Source organism: Gigantopelta aegis, chromosome 9 (genome assembly GCF_016097555.1).
Source record: "Gigantopelta aegis isolate Gae_Host chromosome 9, Gae_host_genome, whole genome shotgun sequence".
Classification (NCBI taxonomy): Eukaryota; Metazoa; Mollusca; class Gastropoda; order Neomphalida; family Peltospiridae; genus Gigantopelta; species Gigantopelta aegis.
In genome coordinates, this window is record NC_054707.1 from 69,492,781 (window position 1) to 69,515,998 (window position 23,218).

The following is a 23,218-nucleotide window of genomic DNA, read 5'->3' on the forward strand; positions in this document are numbered from 1 at the left end:
AAGTAATTAATAAAAAATAACATATAGTCTTGAAAATGTTACGTAAATCGAACACAGTACCCTCTTCCTCTACCCCTAGAGCGTTACGTAATTAGTAACACCCCCTTACATGTAACGCGTATGCCAACAGCTGGCTAATGTCAAAATTTCAAGGCAAATCCCCTACCCACCGACCCCTAGAAAGGCGTTGTACCATACCTCTATGGCTATAGATATGTTTTGGAGATATGAGACGACCCCTCAATCAAGACAGTTAAATTTGTTCAAAACTTGCGAAATCTCACGTGATCTCTTGTTGGGGAATTCCACACTTGTGATAAGCCAATGATAACCGAGATCGGTAGGAGCCCGTCAAAAGTGGCCCACTTTCAAAATACTGGCTTTGTTTTTGACCTGGATAAGCCAGCGTAGTGAAACCAATGCGGAGTGCTTAAATAATAAAAATATTCCGGATATTGCCGCTTTAATATCAGCTATCAGGGAGAGGACTTAATATAGGCTAAGCCTGTTGACCAATCCCAGTATGTTGTTTTGGCAAATAAATATTGTTTAAACCAATATCAACTATTAGACCGAACATACGTTTTCACCACAAACATTTTAGTAAAGAACGTTCAGGGGCCTAATTCACAAAGCTCTCTTAGGCTCTGCTAGACAACAAAGCATCCTCTGTGTAAGTCTTTTAGCATTGCACTGCGAGATCGCAAAGTTGCGAGAGTTTAGTGAATTAGGACCCTGGTCTGTTTATCAACACACCAAAACACATTCCATAGTTTGCACGTGCATCATGCAGTTGCCCCGTACACCTGCGTGAGGTGTCATTCTCGATTTTGACAATTTCAAGGAAGGTCGATTAATCACTGTGGAACATTATTTCTGTCAATCGTTTTCATTCTGTTGATCATACAGTTGTTATTGTTTTGTTTTAGTAATTTTTATTGTTTGAATTTGCGATGAGCGTCTACAGGCTATTGGCATGCTGCAAACGAGCAGAAGTCAGCGTGAAGTGGCCAACATCTTCAATGTTTCGAAGTCGGTGATTAGCAGACTATGGAACAGGTACCAACAAACCCAAAATGTTGACGATCGACCCCGTTCAGGTCGTCCCAGGGCAACGACAGGAGTACAGGATCGATTCATCCGTAACCAGGCTCTAAGAAATCGAGCTCAAACGGCAAATCAAATTGTCGCAAACCTTCATCAGGCTACTGGTGTCCAAGTTACGGATCAGACGATTAGAAATCGTCTTCATGCAACCCATCTTCATGCTCGACGGCCCCAGGTTGTGCCTACATTGACAAATCGTCACATTGCTCACAGACGTGAATGGTGTAGGGAACGTCAGAACCGGGGTATTCGTTGCTGGTCACGTGTCATGGTCGGGTCTGGCGACGACGAAATGAAAGAAATGTTTTATTTAACGATGCACTCAACACATTTTATTTACGGTTATATGGCGTCAGACATATGGTTAAGGACCACACAGATTTTGAGAGGAAACCCGCTGTCGCCACTACATGGGCTACTCTTCCGATTAGCAGTAAGGGATCTTTTATTTGCGCTTCCCATAGGCAGGATAGCACAAACCATGGCCTTTGTTGAACCAGTTATGGATCACTGGTCGGTGCAAGTGGTTTACACCCACCCAATGAGCCTTGCGGAGCACTCACTCAGGGCTTGGAGTCGGTATCTGGATTAAAAATCCCATGCCTCGACTGGGATCCGAACCCAGTACCTACCAGCCTGTAGACCGATGGCCTGCCACGACGCCACCGAGGCGGTCGCGACGAAATGAACGGCACGCCAACGTCACAATGCGATTTTATGACAGATTTGGCGGTGGATCGGTTATGGTGTGGGGTGGTATCACTATCACTGACAGAACCCCCTCCATATTGTGCAAGGAAGGGTCACTGGGCAGTACTACCGGGACAATATATTGACACCCTTTGTCGTCCCGTTCGCTAGGCGTGTGGGTCGACGTTTTGTTTTTCAGGACGACAATGCCCGTGCTCACCGTGTACGAATCGTCGTTGCTCACCTCCAGCAGCACAACATCTATCAAATGTCATGGCCAGCAATGAGCCCAAAGCTTTCCCCCATTGAACACGTCTGGAACATGATAGGGAGACGCGTGCGTCAACGTCAAAGGCCGCCGACCACGTTAGCGGAACTTGGTCAAGCGTTGCAAGAGGAATGGAACAGACTCCCGCAAATGGCATTTGGGAGACTCATACGCAGTATGCCTCGTCGACTGAATGAATGTCTGACACATCGTGGCGGTATCACCCACTACTGATGAAAAAAAACGTATTCTTTCAAATTTCACTTTTGACCCCAATCGTCCTTCAAGATAGTCATAAAAACCTACTGTAAAACTGGACTACCGGTTGTAATGTTTGCCCAATTAATTCACTATTACCATATAACCATTCCCCACAGCTAATATACCTTACAATTTTGGCAATTGTAAATTCTTATTAGAGTTCCCCTATTTTTTTTTAAGAGTATATTATCTATGCCTCTCAGTATATAAATAATTTTAGACTAATATAAAAGCATGGGTACATATTCCTCAGACGTTGTTAGTTGTAGATGCTTCCACATGCATTGCAGGACTTTTGGAGTTATTATTTTTATGTAGGCTATATTTTAAAACTGACGTTGACTATTTAGAAGATAACAATACGAAGTTTTTATTTTTGCGGGTGTTACTGCCTATCTGATATCCACTGGCGTAGCCAGAAGTTTATATAGGGGGCAACCCATTTTTGGGGGGAGGGGTGCCAAACCAGACTATGTATGTATGATTTTATAAAATTTAATACAGTAAAAATGAAAGAAAAAATAATTTGATTCGGGGGGGGGGGGGGGGGCATTGCCCCCGTACCCAACCCCCACCCAACTCCCTAGCTAGCCACTGCTGATGCCAAAAAAAGTTATTTTTTATTGTCGGCGTTACCCAAAATGCGAAATAAAACCTCGCGGGCTCTTTGTAAATCTACAGCCATTTTAGCTGTATGGCTTATTGAAACTTGGCTCTGGCTACAGATTTTCTGAACAAGTTGATAATATTTAGGCCACATTTTGGGGTTCAGTTTAAACTCTGGTAGGCTACCGAACCGTAACACATGTATACACATATTTATGAAAAACGTTTTATTGAGGAGTTGGAGATACGCAGCAAAATTTGAAGGGTTTCAACAAAAAAATACTTTTAAAAGGTTTTAAATTAACGAATAACTAAAATGAAAAAAGAAACATTTTAAAACGTGAATCGACCTGCATTCATCCACATTATTTAAGATAAATACGTTTAATATTTAATTGCTTCCAAGGGGTTAATCCAAAAATGATAGGCATATGCCTAGATGCGGAGGATATTTAAGACTTCCTATGCCTATGTGGGTGCCATAATTATAGGTTAATCATTTTTTTAATACTCTACGTGTTTATTGTTCTTTTCTTTCTTTCATTCTTTCTTACTCGTCAAGTTAAAGGCTAATTGTACGTGTAAAGTCCATATTAGGCCCTATTAAGTTTTAAACCCATTCCAACTCAAATAACATTAAATAATAATAATAATAATTTTTAAAATCAGAGTAAATAAAATAACTTACAAATTATCATCAAATTGCATAGGTTAAATATTATTTTACAATACAGGTATACAGACAACTGATGAAACAGCCAAGATAAAGCACGTAACGTTCTACCTTTAGTATCTGTATACTCCATTATTGATTACATGTATAGGGGACACTGCAAGTGAATCTGCATATATGTTGGTTGTTCTAGCAATTAGTCTTCACCCTGTATTGAAAATAAGATTCAAACAAACTTTTTTTTATTCACACTGAAAATGTTTTCACATTATTATTTTTAAAATTGGTTGGTATGGGTTTAAATATTACTAATATTATTTTATATGAATTTCAAATATAATCATTATGAAATGGTATGCTATGGGTTAAATATTAACAATATTATTTTATAGGAATTTGAACTATAGCCTATTCATCATGGAATTATGCCAATTCATCGGTTCCCTTTTGGGGCGAGACGTAGCCCATTGGTACAGCGCTCGCTCGATGCGCGGTCGGTGTAAGATCGATCCCCGTCGGTGGCCCCATTGCTCTATTTCTCGTTCCAGCCAGTGCACCACGACTGGTATATCAAAGGCCGTGGTATGTACTACTTTGTGGGATGGTGCATAGGCCTATAAAACATCCCTTGCTGCTAATCGAAAAAGAGTAACCTATGAAGTGGCGACAGCGGGTTTCCTCTCTCAATATATGTATGGTCCTTAACCATATGTCTGACGCCATATAACCGTAAATAAAATGTGTCGAGTGCGTCGTTAAATAAAACATTTATTTCGGTTCCCTTTTGATGCACACAAAGTATATGTACGGAAAATCTAAAAGAGAGTTGTCTCCCTTCCATTACACGGAAGACACATTTCGTGGAAATGAACTTTGACACTGTAGAGTCGCTAAATGTAGTATCAGTCATATGTCATTGAATGATAATACACAGTTGACAGTTGTAGAACATGTTGCAAACTGCTTGCATTCTGTAGTCTGCAAAACAAATATAATAATAAAAAAAGCAAGTCATGTCTGCGATACTTAGGAACTGGGTAAGTTAGAATAGAAATCAATTCATTAATTTCATGACATCTCACGGATAATGAAGGCAGAGCTGTCAACCTATGGCAATTCTTAGACGTGAGAAAATTAGAAGTCCAGGTCCAGGGCGAAGATTTTTGTTGTTTGTTTAAGTCCAAAATAGAAATCGAGCGAGTGCAAGTTTTACTAATGAATTTTTTATAAAAAAATTTTTTAGGTGATTCAATTTATAATTAATTGTACATGGTTGGTGCCAAATATGGTTTACGTGACATGTTTCCTTTAATGTTAAACCATACAAGTCGGTCAAGGGATCTTTTATATGCACCATCCCAGAGACAGGATTAAACACATACCACAGCCATTGATATACAAGTCGTGGTGCACAGGCTGGAGCGAGAAATAACGCAATGGGCCCACTGACGGGGATCGATCCTAGACCGACCACGCCTGATAAGGTAGGCGTCTATATGCAAGAAATCTGTGTCAAGTGACATTTTTAGGGGGTCGAATTATGCTACCCCAGAAAATATATTGAAAAAAAAATTTGCTCAGGGCAGGGGTTTAAACCCCCAAGGGGCGGGATTTAGTCCAGTGGTAAAGCATTCACTTGATGCACGGTTGGTCTGGGATCGATCCCTGTCAGTGGTCCCATTGGGCTATTTCTCGCTCCAGCCTGTGCACCACGACTGGTATATCTAAGGCCGTGGTCAGGGTTGAAAATTAGCGGTCGCCCGTGGCAACCTTTATTTGCCAAGGGCGACTAAGAATTTTATAAACGTAGTCCGTTGGATGACCATCGATTTAGTGTCTGGCGAGTATGGTACTAATTAAAAAAGAAACACACAGAAACTGAATCAAATGTGACAAAACACACCGCGTCTATGTTGGCGCCAACTATAGATCTGGCAGCAGAAGACCTAGAACATGTTCTATATTCTGACAGTGCCAACATAATGCATAAAGATAAAATTTATATAAAAACATATTGATTTATTAAGTTTTAAACACATACCATCTCAAATAACATTTGAGCCGTCACATGGGAAAACCTACGACTTAGCAAAAAACAACAACGTTTGTCTTATTTTTTGGTAAATAACAGGTAATAACCTTACAAAACTAAATCTCAGGTATTTGAGCTCTATCTTAATTATATCTTGTAAAAATACAGCATTAATGATGTCACATTTTCAAAATCAAAGTAGACGGCGTCAAAATGAAATTTCAATGTTATTACCTTATTCTAGGTTACTTCCCGCCCAATTTCAATGAATCGGTTGATTTAGAATCGGTACTTTGTTCATTTTATTTTTACCCAGTATGTTAAGTTATATATTCCGATTTATCTTCTTTTTTTTAAAAGCGATATATTCCGATTTAATTTTAAAACATTAATCTACAGATCCCATACATGAATGTAGGCTAATACTAATTAGTTTGAGATATGAAATTTAACGAACTACAACATTTCGCACTAATGTTTTTCAATTTTCTGTTACATATTGCACCCCACCCAACTTTATTCAGATTCCTGTATCCACTATGGAGTAATTTTATATTTTGTTGCTGTCGTACTGTCGAACGATATCGTTTCATTCTTCGGTTGGTAGTGGGCGTATTTTAACCTGGTACTTGGGGCGGACACAGGGTCTAATGGTTTTATATTTAGTTTTGTTTCTGTTGTGACAAGTGTTCTCGCTGCTCCATTTAAGCAGGGCGGCCAGCACGCTATTGCATTTTGCCGCCCCGCTTTCGTGTTTTGCCACCCCCTTTATTTTTCTCCATCCAAGGCTTGACCATAGCAGTAGCCCCGGTCGTTTTGGTTACCAATTTGTTGCCTGGGCTACCAGATGTCTAAACCCAGTAGTCCACCGGTCTACTAGATTTTTTTTTGCACATCCAGTTGCTCCACAATCAACAAGACGCTTAAACACATAAAACCCCCACCTAACACAACATGTTTAAATAAAAATAAAGTATTTAGATTTTTTTTTTTATTAAAATTATGGTGCTACCAATTTTTACTGAGAGCTACCAGATTTTATAACCTGGTAGACCGGTGGGATACTGCTGAAAAAAGTTAAGGTCAAGGCCTGCCATCCCTCTTTATTTTCCCGCATCCTACTATATTTTACAGAACCCAGCTCCGCTATTTCATATTGGACTCTTCTTTTTTTTTCACACTGAAAAAAAAATTGATCAGTCAGCACATTCGACATCAAAGAAAACAAGCTGCGGTGTGGAAAAACTTCAGTAGCTTACGATAGTTACCGTAACGTAATTTAACACTATTTTAACAGCCTCGGTAAATTACTTTTAGTGTTCACTAACTTTCGTCTGATGTTTTGATCTCAATTGCAGATGTAGTTGGTCGTAATTGATGATTTTTAATTAGTCATTTGTTTATTCGGCAATTCTTTATAAAATATTAGAACTTTTCATTTTGGGGGTATCACCGCTTATAAAAATAACGGAAGTGGTAGTGTTCATCATTAAAAGTATTTTTCTTGGATGCCAAATTATATATACACCGCCTTTACTAAAACGAAACTATTTTTTATCACCTGGCGATATCAGTGCGATCGATTCATTCGATGAAAAAATAAATAGAACACAGACACAATATCCCAATTTAGGGGATCACCTTTATGTTTTTAGATATCTTGAAACCTTTATTAAAATAATATTAAAACAAGGGGTATGTCTTTTCGCAAAGTCGACCAATACCCAATGATAGGCCTACATATAGCCGAAGTACTCGGGGCTAGCCTATACAGTAACCATGTTTCCCACCCCTTTTTTTCCTTTTTCTCTTCTGGTTTCTTTTTTAGGAGAGTGGATGGGGGCTTCCGGCCTCCTTTAATTTTTACCCAGCAAAGATATTATGTAGGCCTACATTTCCTTCTGTTCTTTTTCCATATCTCTTAACTTCAAAATATATGGTCATAAATTTGATTTTCAAAGACAATCCACTGTATCCTTTCTGTAACTTGTGCTAATTGGATCAGGTTCAGTGTCATTCTGCTCACTGGTGTTATCATAAGATAAGTGTTTGATTCTATGTTCAGTATTACTGTCAGCATATACTGGCCTGTGCTTATCATATTCATCCAATACAGTTAAAGTTAAAGTTAGAAAACATTGATTTATTAATCATCGGCTATTGGATGTCAAACATTTGGTAATATTGACCTATAGTCTTACAGAGGAAACCTGCTACATTTTCTATTAGTAGCAACGGATGTTTTATATGCACCATCCCACAGACAGGATAGCACATACCACGGCCTTTGATATGCCAGTCATTGTGCACTGGATGGGACGAGAAATTAAAATATACATCTGTAAGGAAAGAAAATCAACTCCTTCTATACAAATGATGTGAAGTGAGTAAAGTGAACAGATATTATAATAATTTAATAATTATCGCACACACACATGCACGCACATACACACACAGTAATAATAATAATAATAATAATAATAAAATTGGTTGAGGGAGAAACAACCTCTAGGCCAGCTTATGCAATGACATCATGACGTATAATAAAGGTATATAAATGAAACGTTTCTGTTACCATACCACAATGTGTGTGCAGACGACAGTAAATTTGTTTGCAAACGATGGTAAAATAAATAACTAAAAATGTAGTATTGTTACAGATATATTTTTTTGTTGTTGTAGGAAATGATTTAGTTTTCAGTCTTTAGATTAGAAATAGGAGTAGAAATAGAGGTGTTGATTGTAGTCGACAGAACAGGTAGGCCTAACCGAGTGGTAGACCCATGCAACCCGATACGATCCTAATTTGATGTTTGGTATCAAAGTACTGATGGTATCGCTAACGATCTCAACCAATGTTCTCAGGTACAAAATACAAAATAGTAACCAAACACTATTGTACATACAGATATATGTTTACTTCAAACTGATTTTCATGTAAAGAAGATGTCATCTTCTAAATTCTTCAAAACGGACAACACATACAGCATGTCAACTTTTACTTCCGCGTTTACTTGGTTTCTGATGTCATGCCAAGTTGAAGGTTTTCGCGTGTGACGGCTCATTTTATTGGAGGTAAAAGTGCAGTGTAAATTAAAAAAAAAAAAATCTCTATAAATTACCATCAAACTGCATAGGTTATTTTTTACTTTATTCATTATGAAGTTAAATGTCAATTCATCGGATTTCTTTAACGCAAATGGTTATTATTCAACAAAATACACTATAGTTTTAATTTTACCTGTGCAATTAATATTCCAATGTGATATTTGGAGGGCTAGTTGAATTTGAGAAGGGCCAGTAAGATTTTTCTTCAACTGGCCCTGCTGGCGACCTTGGTTTTCATGTTAATTTTCAACCCTGCGTGGTATGTGTTATCCTGTCTGTGGGATGGTGCTTATAAAAGATCCCTTGCTGCTAATCGAAAAAGAGTAACCCATGGATTGGTGACAGCGGGTTTGCTCTCTCAATATCTGTGTGGTCCTTAACCATATGTCCGATGCCATATAACCTTTAAACCTTTAAACCACAAATCCCCCCACCCCCTGCACACACAACTGTCATGCAACCAGTCCCAGGAGAGTTGGTTTAGAAAGTGACCAGTTTTGGCTTTGATAGGAAATGACCACATTGATTAATTCAACAGTTAAGGATTGTCTTATTTATTTTACGTTCATCGGGGTATATATAAAAAAAAATCAGCAGCAAACTAAAATGAACAAACTTGTGTTGCTACAGCTGGACCAATGGGAAGGTCTACATTAAATTGTAATGAATGTAACAGAAATTTAATTATTGACTTTTGGTTGTTAAACATCTAGTAACTCAGACATTTGTCTTAGAGGAAAGCTGCTACATTTCCCCATTAGCAGCACATACCATGGCATTTGATATAACAGTTGTAGGGCACTGTTTGGGATGGATTAAAATCCAATTGGTTTGCTGAGGAGGTTCGACCCGACGACCCAAGCATCTCAAGCAAATGCTGTACTGATTGAGCTAAATGCCACTTTGCCTAGTGTTGTCAGGGCTAGCCCTGGATTCATATTTTTGTTCGGCAAAACATTTGCCAGTCTTCCATTTGTTTCATCAATCTAAATATGTATTCGCCAACTACATATGGGCATTTCAGTCAAAATATTTGGTTTTTAATTTCATGCTTTATGATAATAAAGTATATGTTAAAATGTACTTATTATTCAGTTTACGTCCTGTTTATTCAGTTTAAGTCCTGTATGACATTGTTTTAGGGGGTCTATTTCTTACTCCTCTAATAGTGAAATGCTTCTCATGTGTAGGGTGGACTGTAGCCTAGTGGGATCAATCTGAACATTTCTTGCCCACTGGACAGGGTTATCCAGCTTTTGCACGGTGCTAGAAAAATCTGTCTGACCCTAGAGCTAAATAAATCTGTCTGACCCGAGGGCTAGATAAATCTGTCTGATCCAAGGGCTAGATAAATCTGTCTGACCCGAGGGCTAGATAAATCTGTCTGACCCAAGGGCTAGACGATTTCTACATACGATTGACGTCATAACTCATTTTCAATTTTATATTTATTGATAAGGTGTTACATTTTTATGTCGTTGCATAATGTGGATCATATATTTCCGCGTATCATTAAAGAAGTTTGTAGGTGAAATGTTTATGAATCATTCTACAACAAACAAACCGTAGCTTAAAAAATTAATGTTTTGTTACTGTAATTATAATGGACAAGAAAAAGAATCAATCACAAAATGTTTTTGTCAGGGCCTCTGTAAACCTCGGCCCTCACAAAAAACAGTTTGTCCCTCAGGTTGGAATTGCCTTACGTATACCTCACAACGGTGATTGATTCTATTATTATTATTAAATGGCTCTCCATAATCTAAGTTAGGGGAGCAATTAATCACTTGCCTGACCATTTTTGTTGACGTTGGATTTGTTATGTAACTTTATCATTCACTTTTGTTTTTACCTTGTATATTTTCAGTTTGGCTTTTTCCTACTGGGAGCCATAAACAATCTACCATATGTGATCGTTAACTCAGCTGCTAATACAATTGCAGACAGGTAGGCATAGATTAATCTAACAGGTAAATCAACTTCCTTTGAGGCGATACGAACAAATGCTTTACAGACTAAGCTAATAAAGAAATTCCCTCTAGCTGCTCATTCCCAGTCTGGAGTTCCACGCGGTAATATGTGTTTGTTTCGCTGGTGCACACTGCACGTGCTTTCGTGTGCTCGACTTGAGAATCCTTCATTTCATTGTTTTTGTCAGCGAAATGAAGTTTTCTACTGGGATGTATGTGGCCATTGGAACTGATTGAACGCTGGAACGCTTCTCATTTCGACAGTCTGCACCACCAGGTTGGATTCTTTTTTACCGAGATTCCTCGCCTCCACGTCATTTCTCCGTCTGACTATGTTGACTTGTTTTTTCGTGACTCTTATGATGGCCATTCTGCAGAACGCCACGGTTGTTTGCGTTTAGTCTCTACATGTCCGAGCCTGTTCTAGCAACACTGGAAGATTGACCGCCCCACTCTAAGAAGAAATAGGAAGCGGGGTTGGCCCCTACTACTCTTTTCTAGACTTTACTTTGCTTTATAATGATATCATCTCGTATCCTCTGGAGTCGGGGCCCGTCCGCACCACTATAGCAACCCATGATGACTGGACTATACCCTAGTCTGATACTCTTTCTCGTTCAGCACAGCACTACACCTTCAACGTCTATCGACTGTCAATCTAGGGGTTTTCTTGACAGGTTGCAACCCATCTCCCTATAAGCTGTGCACCCAAACGGCCTTAACGAGGCCACTCACGTGGACATATCGATCGGACTTTAAACTTTTAGATCTGCGTTCAAAAGTTTATGTCGAAATTATTCTTCTTTTTTTTATTATTTAATAGTCCGATCCTCTCTTCTTTCTCTTATTTAATTTATATAAATATTTGGCCGAGCAGTCAATTCTTTTTATTTTTAGCTTGTAACTTTTTTCTTTCTTTTTTTTTGAAATTTATTCTATTAACTTTTTTACTAATTGCTATTTTCAAAATTCTGCCCATTTTCAACTCCCCCCCCCCCCCCCCCCCCCCATCCCGAGTCAGGTCACCGATCTTATCGGAGGTTGGACTCGGGATGGGTGTGTTCGAAACCCTAGTGGTACATGGGCACATTAAACAAGTTATCATCATCATCTAGCTGCTGTCAGTAGGAGCACTTCATTCAAGCATTGCTACATAATTCTTAGACATTATGTACGTGTACTTAAATAAAACAGGAGTAGATTTTGGACCAGTAAGGGAGGCTGTTGTACTGGTAGGATTTATTATGTTTACTATATGAACTGGTGCATTCTTTTGACCGGCCTCAGTGGCATCGTGGTTAGGCCATCGGTCTACAGGCTGGTAGGTACTGGGTTCGGATCCCAGTCGAGGCATGGGATTTTTAATCCAGATACCGACTCCAAACCCTGAGTGAGTGCTTCACAAGGCTCAAATGGGTAGGTGTAAACCACTTGCACCGACCAGTGATCCAAAACTGGTTCAACAAAGGCCATGGTTTGTGCTATCCTGCCTGTGGGAAGCGCAAATAAAAGGTCCCTTGCTGCTAATTGGAAAGAGTAGCCCATGTAGTGGCGACAGTGGGTTTCCTCTCAAAATCTGTGTGGTTCTTAACCATATGTCTAACACTATATAACCGTAAATAACATGTGTTGAGTGCGTCGTTAAATAAAACATTTTTTTATTTTTTTTCAGTTAAACAAGAAGTTTAAAAAAAGTTTTTAATCTTTTGTTTCTTTTTTGAGGATATGTAAGAAATAGAATAGTAAATTTGTTTTTTGATAGATATAATTTATCTTACAACTGGTTGTTTAAAAATGTGTCCAAATCACGTTTGATTATTAGATATGTAGAAAACCACCTCATTGTAAGATAAATGGTATCTAACGGCCACTCTTGTAGTATATTCTTTATTTATATTACAGTTTTATGGATGATGACCCAAAACCTGAAGTACATGTAACTCTTAATATATATGTTTTAATGAAATCCTTGTCTTTCGACAGCTTTGGTGAGAAGAACAATGTTGGACTGGTGTTCGGAGCAAATGTTGCTTTAGCTGCTGTTGTTAAATGTATGTCACAAATCTTAATTAATTTAAATTATATAATCTGTCAGTGTGCTAAAATATCATTATTGTTTTTGTTTTATTTATTCTTTTTTTTGAGTACATGATATCCACATTTGGAATAACGGAACATTTTATAAGACAGCAGTGTTAAAGATACATATTCTAAATATATGCATACATATAATTATTACAAATATTAACCTTGGTAACAACTGCTAAAATATAATGATCATGTGACTAATTGAATGTCAATATATTACAGGTGAAATACATTTAATATTGATTCTCTTGAACAGTATATAATATATACACAGTGATGAAAGCAAAAGTGACATTCCTTTGAACAAATGGATTTTCAATTCACTTAATAAATTATTATAAATACAATATGTTATTCTGTATTTTGTTTTAAAGATTTGTGGATATACAGAACATTTTAAAATATATTTTTAGGTTATCTGTGATCAAAATCTGTTAGACAACCTCTTTTAAAAACACATTTCTTAATAATTACTACTTGTACCTCCCCCCCCCCCCCCCCCCGATAAATTTGATCACTGCATGTTGAGATATATGTATGTAAACATCTTATTATGTTTATTTTGCAGCTCTCAACACATTTTTCCTACTTAAAGTGTCATTTACCATCAGATATGTAGTAAATGGATGTTTGATGCTGTTGGGTAAGTACATGTATAAAAGGAAATAAAATGGCAATATTGAAAAAACACCCACCCCAAAACCACCTGTTGTGATAAGAATTAAATATAGTTGATTTATAGTTTATTTTTAAAGCATGAATGTATGTGTTTTTGGAACTTTAAAATCTGTATTTGGTTCAACAGATGTTATTTATCAACAAAATCATGAAATTTCACAAAATCAGGGCTCGAACTTAACGATGGCACACACCATCAGCAATTGCCAGATATAAATTGTCATAGGTAGAGAGCATCACTGAGGGCACTTTTAGAGTGAGTAATGTAATGCAATTATGTTAATTTTAACTGTTTACTTCTCCATTCCTTGTGTCAGTCATATGATTGTGTGACATCTCACAAAGCTGGTCGGCATATATTTTGCACGAAAGTATAAACATAAAACCTTTTTTTTTATTAGAATAATGAAAAATAGGAATTAATTGTTCTTTTTGATATCTAGTTTTTGTAAAAGTTTGTATTAGCCAAAAATTCTGTATACAGCATTGACATGGGAGGAAAAGGTTCATTTAAATATAAACAAACTCCTTTTTTCTGTAAAACAGCATGTGTTAAATTGTCTATCTGATGTATGGTCTTGAATTTATTTAGTAAATAAATTTATTTATTTTAATATTGTGTTCCAGGTTTGTTTGGTGTTGCTTATGCATTCAGTTTTTGGTTTGCTCTGTTATGCATTGTGAGTAAAATTGAGAATTTATTTATAATACTCAAGTTTGTTCCCAGTCACACATCGAACAAAGTATGGACATGTTGTAAATTGTTTATGGCATTTATTTTTCCATGGATGTTTCAATTTTTTATATCCCTTTATTTCATTAATTTTCTTTTTGTATACCAAAATAAGCTCTTGTACACATTAACCACAAAACTACCTTGAAAAATACCATGGAGACGTTTTCCAAGATATATGTTTTTCCATGGCAATTTTCTTTATTACCCAGTAATTGCCAGCTATCCAAACTAGGACTCTTTGTATATTGGGATGGGATTTAGCTCAGTCGGTTGAGTGCTCGCTTGAGATGCTTGCATCGCAGGATTGAACCACCTTGGTGGATCCATTCAGCTGATTGTTTTTTTTCTCATTCCAACCAGTGCACCACAACTGGACAAAGGCCGTGGTATATGCTTTCCTGTCTGTGGGAAAGTGCATTTAAAAGATCTCTTGCAGCATTAGGAAAAATGTAGCGGGTTTCCTCTGATGACTACGAGTCAGAATTACCAAATGGTTGACATCCAATAGCCGATGATTAATTAATCAATGTGCTCCATTAGTGTCGTTAAACAAAACAAACTTTAACTTTATAAATTCTGAATGGAATGGTGATTTTTTCAGTCAAATTATTTATGCCATGACATATTACATGACTTATTGTATAAGTAATTATTATTAGATGTGGAATGTCCATTCATGATTTAAGCAAATTATTAAAATTGTTCTGTTACAAATATTTTTGTTCCCAATTTTCCCATGAAAGCTTTTCAGCTCCTTGGATTTAAATGTATTTGAGCACCACCGTGAATGTGTAGTAATGACTAGAGTTTGGAATGTAATTAAAATTTGTGATCGATCATTAACAAGCCTCACACAGTCAATGATTTACAAACCCCTGAGAATTGAAAATTAGCATAAACCACATATGGTTTACACAAAAACTAGTTGAGGAACCTATTTCAATTTTGCATACTCTGTCATGACCATGTAAATGATGTCATAAATGTCATGCACCAATAAAAACTGGGTCACACAAAACAGATTGCGCAAGTGATGTTCAAATGAAACTATCATGCTCATAATTTTTAGAAGCTTGGATTAATAATTGTCTAAATGTTATCTACACAACATATTTTGTAAAACTTAAATGTTTTTGCCGAACATTTTAAAAATGTAGTCTTTTTTTTTCCCTCTCTTGTTTTAATATATTGTTGGACAACAGAATTTAAAAGTTTAAATGTTTCTAACATTTCATTTTTTTAGTAGCTTGTGTCAAAATGCTTATTTGTATATTAAATAAATACACTATTGTCAAGCTTTGAATAAAAAAGAATTATAAATATTCATGAGCTGAATATACCTTTAATGTAATTATACTTAATTGATGAGACTAGTGCACCAGTGATTACAAAATTATAAAGGAAGTAACTACTGTACGTACTGTACTCAGTTTTACTTGATCAAGAAAGAACTGGCTTTGGTAGGTACAGGGTTCACAGCCCGGTACCGGCTCCCACCCAGAGCGAGTTTTAATGACTCATTGGGTAGGTGCAAGACCACTACACCCTCTTCTCTCACTAAGGATTAACAACTAACCCACTGCCCAGATATCTGAGGTGTGCCCAGTACAGCGTGCCTGAACCTTAATTGGATATAAGCACGGAAATAAAGTTGAAATAAAAATGAAATGATCATGAAACTTTAAATTGACTAATTGGTCAGATGGTTTAAGTGAGCATTGCTTGATGCACTTGATTAAATTACAATAAAAACTTTGAAGTGACCATACATCTATATACTTGTATGAATGAACAAAATGTTTGACCCCATGCTGATGTTTAATTGATTTTGTATTTTAGGTTGTGAGTGGTTCTAGTGCAGCGTTTGGAGAAAAGTAAGTGATTTTCTTGACAGATACAAACTATAATCTGTGCTAAAACTATGAAATGTGTAATATTCAAGCAATATTAGCAGTACTGTGCATGTACTTACTTGTAGTAGGTTATATATGCAGGGATAATATATGATCATTTAAAACTAAAAGCTGTAATGACCTTCAAAAAGATGAAATCTAGTTATGACACCTAAATGAAGGTAATTTTTCAGCATTTCCGATCAAATCCAATCTAATTGGGGGAAATCATTTTACACACAAAAAAAGCTGAAATTGAATAAAAAGCAGAAAAATTAAAAATCTGCATATTGTGTCATAATTAAAACATGGTTTGAATTTCCTATCATCTGCGCTATGAACTTTGTCTTGATATTTGTTTGTTTTTTACAATAGCAAAAATCCCATTTTGTCCTATTAATGCAAGTAGAAAGTTTGTTTAAATAAATTATATTAAAGTAACTATAGGCATTTATGTTGTTTTACCAAAGAAAAAATTATGTATCAAAATGAGGTTGATCAAAAGTGAAGCACCTTGCCTTGAATTACCACGTTTGGTTGCTCTATAGTAGTTAACACAATATTACCGGTCATGATATCAGTTGTAGGCAAGCTGGAGTGATTGAAATCGGCCAGAAAGACATAAGATGGATGCCCCCATAATAATAATAATAATAATAAGAACAGATTTTAATAATTCTAAAATTACATGCTTTTTTTTATTAGACTGTCAGTATATTTTAGTGCATATATGGTATTGTATGGTATATCTTTCCAACACATAAGGTTCATATTTCATGAAATTGTTCTTTTAAATTTTTCGTCACATTGTTTTTCTGGTTTTCAGTGTCACTTTGGGCTTCCTGTCTCGTTTTCCGAGCAAGCTGGTTAATGCCTGGTCGAGTGGTACCGGAATGGCTGGGTTGCTTGGGGCCACTATTTATATCATCTTTGGTGAGTGTTGTCTTAGCAGCACATGTACTCTAAATTTAAGTATGGGCCTGTTTTGAACAAACAGCCTCCTATATTTTAAAACATAATTGACCTGTTAATTTCTTGTCTTTTCATTTCTCTGTTACTATTTCTGGGGGCAGGATGATTTTTTTCCCGAATTAGATGAAAATGCCAGAATCTGGATAACAACATTTATTCATATTAGCCAAACATCTATATAGGGTTGCAGATGAATCACTAGGTTAGCTTATTTTGCCTGAATATCTCTTATTGTTTTTGCCCGAATTCCCCCCCCCCCCCCCCCCCCCCCCCCCCCCCAGCCCCTGTCTCATATGCTTATGATCCGAAATATAGTCCTGCAGCAGATGCCCCCAAAAGTGAAGTGTACCGGGGCCAGAAGTATAATATTTGTCACTTGGGCTGAAATTAATCTCTGGTGTGTAGAGTTTATGAAAATATAAGATGACATTTACTGAAGTTGGTGCGAACAAGATGGTGGCTATTTTGGAAAATGGCTGTCAGCCCATCAATAAAATTGTACAGTATCAGCGTTTCTGCCAGAAAGAAATTTTGGGGTATGACGCTATTTACAATGTGTGTCCTGAATGCAACCACAGTCGATAGGGGCTATGGGAGGACTCCCCCAAGAAGGAAAATTGGTGAGGGTTAAGAAAATCATACAGTAATGATAAAGAGTCATTAATTTTGTCAAAAGGTCAACTTAAACAAATAAAATCTGCCCAAACATTTGGGTATGGCCCCATACCTATGTTACCCTCTTGCAGAAATCCTGGGTATATTGTTGTTTTTGTATTTTCAGGTTGCACTGTGAGCGATAAAGATGAAAATAAGACGGACCATCTGAAACATCTTACCAAGTTTGTTAACTCCACTTAAAAACACTGACCCTATAGTTATTGTAGGCTTAAAGTTGGTTTTGTTTAACAACACCACTAGAGCACATTGATTTACATGTATTAATCATCGGCTATTGGATGTCAAACTTTTGGTAATTCTGATATGTGGCTTGAATGAGAAATAGCGCAATAGGCCCATGCACAGATGGGAATTAATCCCAATTTAACCAACTGTGCATCAAGCTAGTGCTCTACCACTGGGCTACATTCCACCCTCACCGAGAAGGTACTTACCTCAAAAACCTGTGACAGTGATTTTAATATGTTGTGTGTACCAGCTGTATGTATGAGATGTACTCTGTACCTCATTCATTTCTGTAAACAAGCCCGTGGTAAAGCGCTCACTTGATGTGTGGCCGGTTTGGGATCAATCCTCGTCGGTGGCCCATTAGGCTATTTGTCGTTCCAGCCAGTGCACCACGACTGGTATATCAAAGGCCATGGTAATGTGCTATTCTGTTTGTGGGATGGTGCATATAAAAGATCCCTTGCTACTAGTGGAAAAATGTAGCAGGTTTCCTCTCTAAGACTATATGACATGTCAAAATTATCAAATGTTTGACATCTAATAGCTGATGATTAATAAATCAATATACTCTAGTGGTGTCGTTAAACAAAAACAAACTGCAAACTTTCTGTAAACAAAACTACATGTATTTCTTTTCAACATCACCATTACCCGAACTAGAGGGAGCATACAGTAGAAGAATTTTAGGCCATCCCATTGGCTGTTGGGATGTTTGGACCAGACTACTAGCCGTAGGGGAGGGGGTGGGGGAGTGCAGTTGTATGAGGACAGGTGATGTATCTATAACAGAGAAAACACATCAAGTTTTCTCCAATTTTAAAACTGTCAGCAATTTATAGCTATAGCTAGTTATAGCTAATTTTGTCACATTACCCCATAATTATAATATTAATTTATAAATATAAATTAATTTTTTAAATCCAGCTTTCATTTAACGCACTCATCAATCTCCCCTCTGTCTCCCGCCACCCCTCTAAAAACATCTTTAAAGTCCCAGAGTTTACTTTCAGATATGCCTTCCTGTTGACAACTCCGGTGGTTCTGTTGTATTGGGTGGCCTATTTCCTGGTGATCCGAGTTCCTGTCAGCCAGGCACCACAGTCGGTCAATGAGGAATCGGACGAATCAAGACCAATACTAAAAAGTGATTCAGGTATTATGTAGGACTATTAATTGTAACATTTTTATTCTTCTTACATTGAAAGTTCATGAAGACAAAATATAGAGGAAGGAAGGAAATGTTTTATTTAACGATGCACTCAACACATTTTATTTATGGTTATATGGCATCAGACATATGGTTAAGGACCACACAGATATTGAGAGAGGAAACCCGCTGTCATCACTTCGTGGGCTATTTTCGATTAGCAGCAAGGGGTCTTTTATATGCACCATCCCTAAGACAGGATAGTACATACCACAGCCTTTGTTACACCAGTTGTGGAGCACTGGCTGGAACAAGAAATAGCCCAATGGGCCCACTGACAGGGATCAATCCTAGATCAATCACGCATCAGGCAAGCACTGTCATTATAGAGGAGTTACTGTGTCAGTGCCAACTTTTAAAATAATTTTAAAAATCGAATATTTGAATATTGACATAACTGCATCATGTATATAATTACAATCTTAATACTGTTAATTTAAAAGCTAAACAAACCGTTAAATTGTACTCTCATTAAAAATTTGTAATTTCTCTAAGTCATATTGAATGTGCATGTATATAATATAACAATATGGGGATAATCCTACTGTTTACGGATTATTTGCTGACATATGTCGTACACCTTTTCCCATTCCAACCAGTGCCCCATGACTGGTATATTTAAAGGCCAAGGTATGTACTGTCCTGCCTGTGAGTAAGTGCAAATAAAATATCCCTTGCTATTAATAAAAATGTTTTCAGCAGATTTCCTCTAAGATTACATGTCAGAATTACCAAATGTTTGACGTCTAGTAGCCGATGTTTAATAAATCAATATGCTCTAGTGGCAGACCTGTTAACCCTCCCGGATTCCGCGGGAGTCTCCCGGTATTTGATCAAATCTCCTTTCACCTGTGCGGGAGGCAGTTTCTCCTGTTAAATGACATTTTTGTAAGCATAAAAAAAAAATCAATCTTCTTTTGTCAAAATAACAGAAGGGAAGTAACTCTGCCTTTTTTTCTCATTCGGAAAATGTCGACTACTTTCGGTTTCTGAGAATGTAACAGGCCGAATTGTCCCGACTGTTTAACCTTTGCCGAAGTGAGAATTGTGGGATAGCCTATTTATATTGTTAAAAAAGCACATGGAGTTTATAAAATGACGTGTTATTATAATGTTGTCATCGTAATGGCTACGAAGCGTGTTGTCGCTAATTCAACAGGCTGTGTATTGACATTCAGTGTTGCCATATAAAAAAAAAAAACTATCCAATTTAGTTCTAATAACACCTCTGAATTGTAAAATGTCTTCCCACTGGATTACATAATGCAACGATGACGAATCTGAACTGCCAGACTCCGAGTTGACAGCGATACACACGATGCATGTTAAAATCACATGTCACAGCAAGACAACGAAAAGACCAATTAGCTGTATAAACATACTTGTGTCAGTTAATTTTGTATGTTTGTGCGGTAAAATGTTGGTTATAAGCGTACACTTCAAGAAATTATTTTTGTACAATTAAAAAATGTTGTGTTTGACATTGACATAAAGTTACTCACGGAAATGGGTATAATTCCGGTATATTTCACACGATGTCCGTAATGAGGTTTTACTTATGATTAATGAAAATACAATGTTTATTGCATCATTATAATGATTTTAAATAAGTACCACGCCACCGTTCCTCATTATAGTAAAAACTGAATATTAATTTATAAGATTTATATAAATTTGTCTTTGGTACTTAGGTACACTAACCACAAATGATAATGTAACGCAACCTGTAAGGCTGTAAGTGTAATACCGTAAATGTACTAATAAAATGTTGTTGTTTTTTTGTTTTTTTTAAATATGTATTAAATCATAATAATATTTAAACTTAAAAAAAATAAAATAAAAAAATAAAAATAAATAATATATATATTTTTTTTAATGCCAATACCTAAGGTTAAGAAGTATATATGACATTATAAAGTGTTCATATAACTTATTGTAATAATGTTTTTTTTAAATCTTGCGATTTTGGGTTAAATTGTGTGAATTTAAAAAATCTCCTGTTTTTTGACAAAATCTCCTGCTTTTTCAACATACACCTCCTGCTTTCTCTTGACTAAAGGTTGACAGGTCTGTCTAGTGGTGTCATTAAAAATAAATAAAATTGTTTATATCCCCATTGGGCTATTTCTCATTCCAGCCTGTGCACCACGACTGGTATAGCAAAGGCCATGGTATGTACTATCCTGTCTGTGGGATGGTACATATAAAAGATCCCTTGCTGCTAATCGGAAAGAGTAGCCCATGGCGACAGCGGGTTACCTCTCTTAATATCTGTGTGGTCCTTAACCATATGTCTGATGCCATATAACCATAAATAAAATGTGTTGAGTGCGTCGTTAAATAAAACATGGTGTCTTTCTTTCTTTTTTATTTATATTATATATCATATCATATAAATGTGTTGACTTAGAAGAAGACTATGATTATTTGTCTGAAATATTAGTAAGTGGGTTGGTTAATAGTAGAATACGGACTGTGTTTCTACTAGTTTGATTCTGTTGTTATTAAGGTGGCTATGAGGTCGATGAGATTGACAACAGTTCTGTGCAGTCAATAGAACACCGAGAGAGTGAGCTGAAGAGAATATGGAGATGTCTCAAACTGGTTTCATGGCTGGCATTAAATGTAAGTCCTCTTGCTTTAAGGTGGTCATTATCATAGCATAGTACTGAAACACTCAAAAATTGTCATATTGTAGTGGTCTCCACAAACATAAACTGGACATTAACCATTGTTTGATGTCGAACGAGCATGATGTAGACCAGTAGTAAAGCACTCACCTGATGTGCTGTCAGTCTAGAGTTGATTCCCATCGGTGGGACCCATTGGGCTATTTTTTTTGTTCCAGCTAGTGTACAATGGCTGGTATATCAAAGGCCATAGTATGTGGTATCCTGCCTGTGGGATGGTGCATATAAAAGATCATTTGCTACTAATAGAAAAATGTTGTGGATTTCTTCTCTAAAACTATGTCAGAATTACCAAACATTTTTACATCCAATAGCTGATGACAAATAAATCAATGTGCTCTAGTGGTGTTGTTAAACAAAACAAACTTTTAAAAATGTTCATGCTATAGCACTGGCAGGCATAGTTTATTAAGGCTGTAGTTCGCCATTGTGATGTGTACATGTTTTTCAGCTGTGTGTTGTGTATGTGTTCGAATATGTTGTTTTTCAGCTGTGTGCTGTATATGTGTTTGAGTATGTTGCCAGAGGGTGTGCTGCCAAAGCCCGACCTAGCACTGAATACAACATTGGCTGTCCAGAGCTGTATGCAGCATTGCAGCTGTGTTACCAGGTAAAATATGATTGGTCCTAAAATAACATGTTACTCTTAAACAGGTCATCCGAAAATAACATGTTGCTCTAACTTAAACAGGGCACTTATCTCTGCGATTCTGTCATACGATCATGGCTCACTCTGTCCATTGCCAAATTAGCCATTTGATAATTTTCATACAAAGTGGCTGAAACATTTAGCACTTAATGTCTGATAAAACTAATTCTTTAAATTAGCTACTTTTGAATAACTTTCAAGGAAATACTCTCCATAATATGATGTAAAAAAAATTGGCTAGACCAAAATTGTTTTCAGTGTGAGCCCTGACGCTAAATATTGGATTTTGGTACCGATAAACCAGAAGCCTCCCAAGCAGTTCTCATTTCCGATGAGAGTGCTCGTATCTCTGCGATCTGTACATGCAACCCAGTTTTCCCGCTGAAAGCTGACAATATTATCAGTAGGTCTGCAAAGTGAGTGAGACAAGTGTCGTTCCTGGTATCATAATCTTCAAGACATCAGTTTCATCATGCGACAGGTGGGAGTTGTCGGAGGAAAGGTTTTAACATGTTGTCAGATTTTCTCCTGACGTCGATTCCATCATACAACACAAGTCTCAGAAAATTGCGAGAACGGTCATTTCGTTCAGGCAAATCTAATTTTGCGTAACCTATTTTTTTTTCTTGCAAAATTGTGATCAATCCCCATCGTTGGGCCCATTTGGCTAGTTCTAGTTCCAGCC

At 36.8% G+C, this 23,218-nt stretch overlaps 1 protein-coding gene across 2 annotated transcripts in view; it reads left to right on the forward strand.

The window, feature by feature from the left end:
• The window catches only part of LOC121382250 (battenin-like), a 30,168-nt gene that overhangs the window by 1,232 nt on the left and 5,718 nt on the right, over window positions 1-23,218 (forward strand). The window contains exons 1-11 of one of the 2 annotated variants that reach the window (XM_041511781.1): window positions 4,483-4,642; window positions 10,613-10,692; window positions 12,699-12,766; window positions 13,372-13,446; window positions 14,109-14,161; window positions 16,057-16,091; window positions 16,936-17,042; window positions 17,863-17,920; window positions 18,998-19,140; window positions 21,704-21,819; window positions 22,375-22,494. In XM_041511781.1, the coding sequence (XP_041367715.1) occupies window positions 4,619-4,642; window positions 10,613-10,692; window positions 12,699-12,766; window positions 13,372-13,446; window positions 14,109-14,161; window positions 16,057-16,091; window positions 16,936-17,042; window positions 17,863-17,920; window positions 18,998-19,140; window positions 21,704-21,819; window positions 22,375-22,494 (879 nt within the window). In that variant the 5' untranslated portion in view covers window positions 4,483-4,618. Of the gene's footprint in view, window positions 1-4,482; window positions 4,643-10,612; window positions 10,693-12,698; window positions 12,767-13,371; window positions 13,447-14,108; window positions 14,162-16,056; window positions 16,092-16,935; window positions 17,043-17,862; window positions 17,921-18,997; window positions 19,141-21,703; window positions 21,820-22,374; window positions 22,495-23,218 lie in introns of those variants that run through there. The other variant, XM_041511782.1, reaches the window with a different exon arrangement.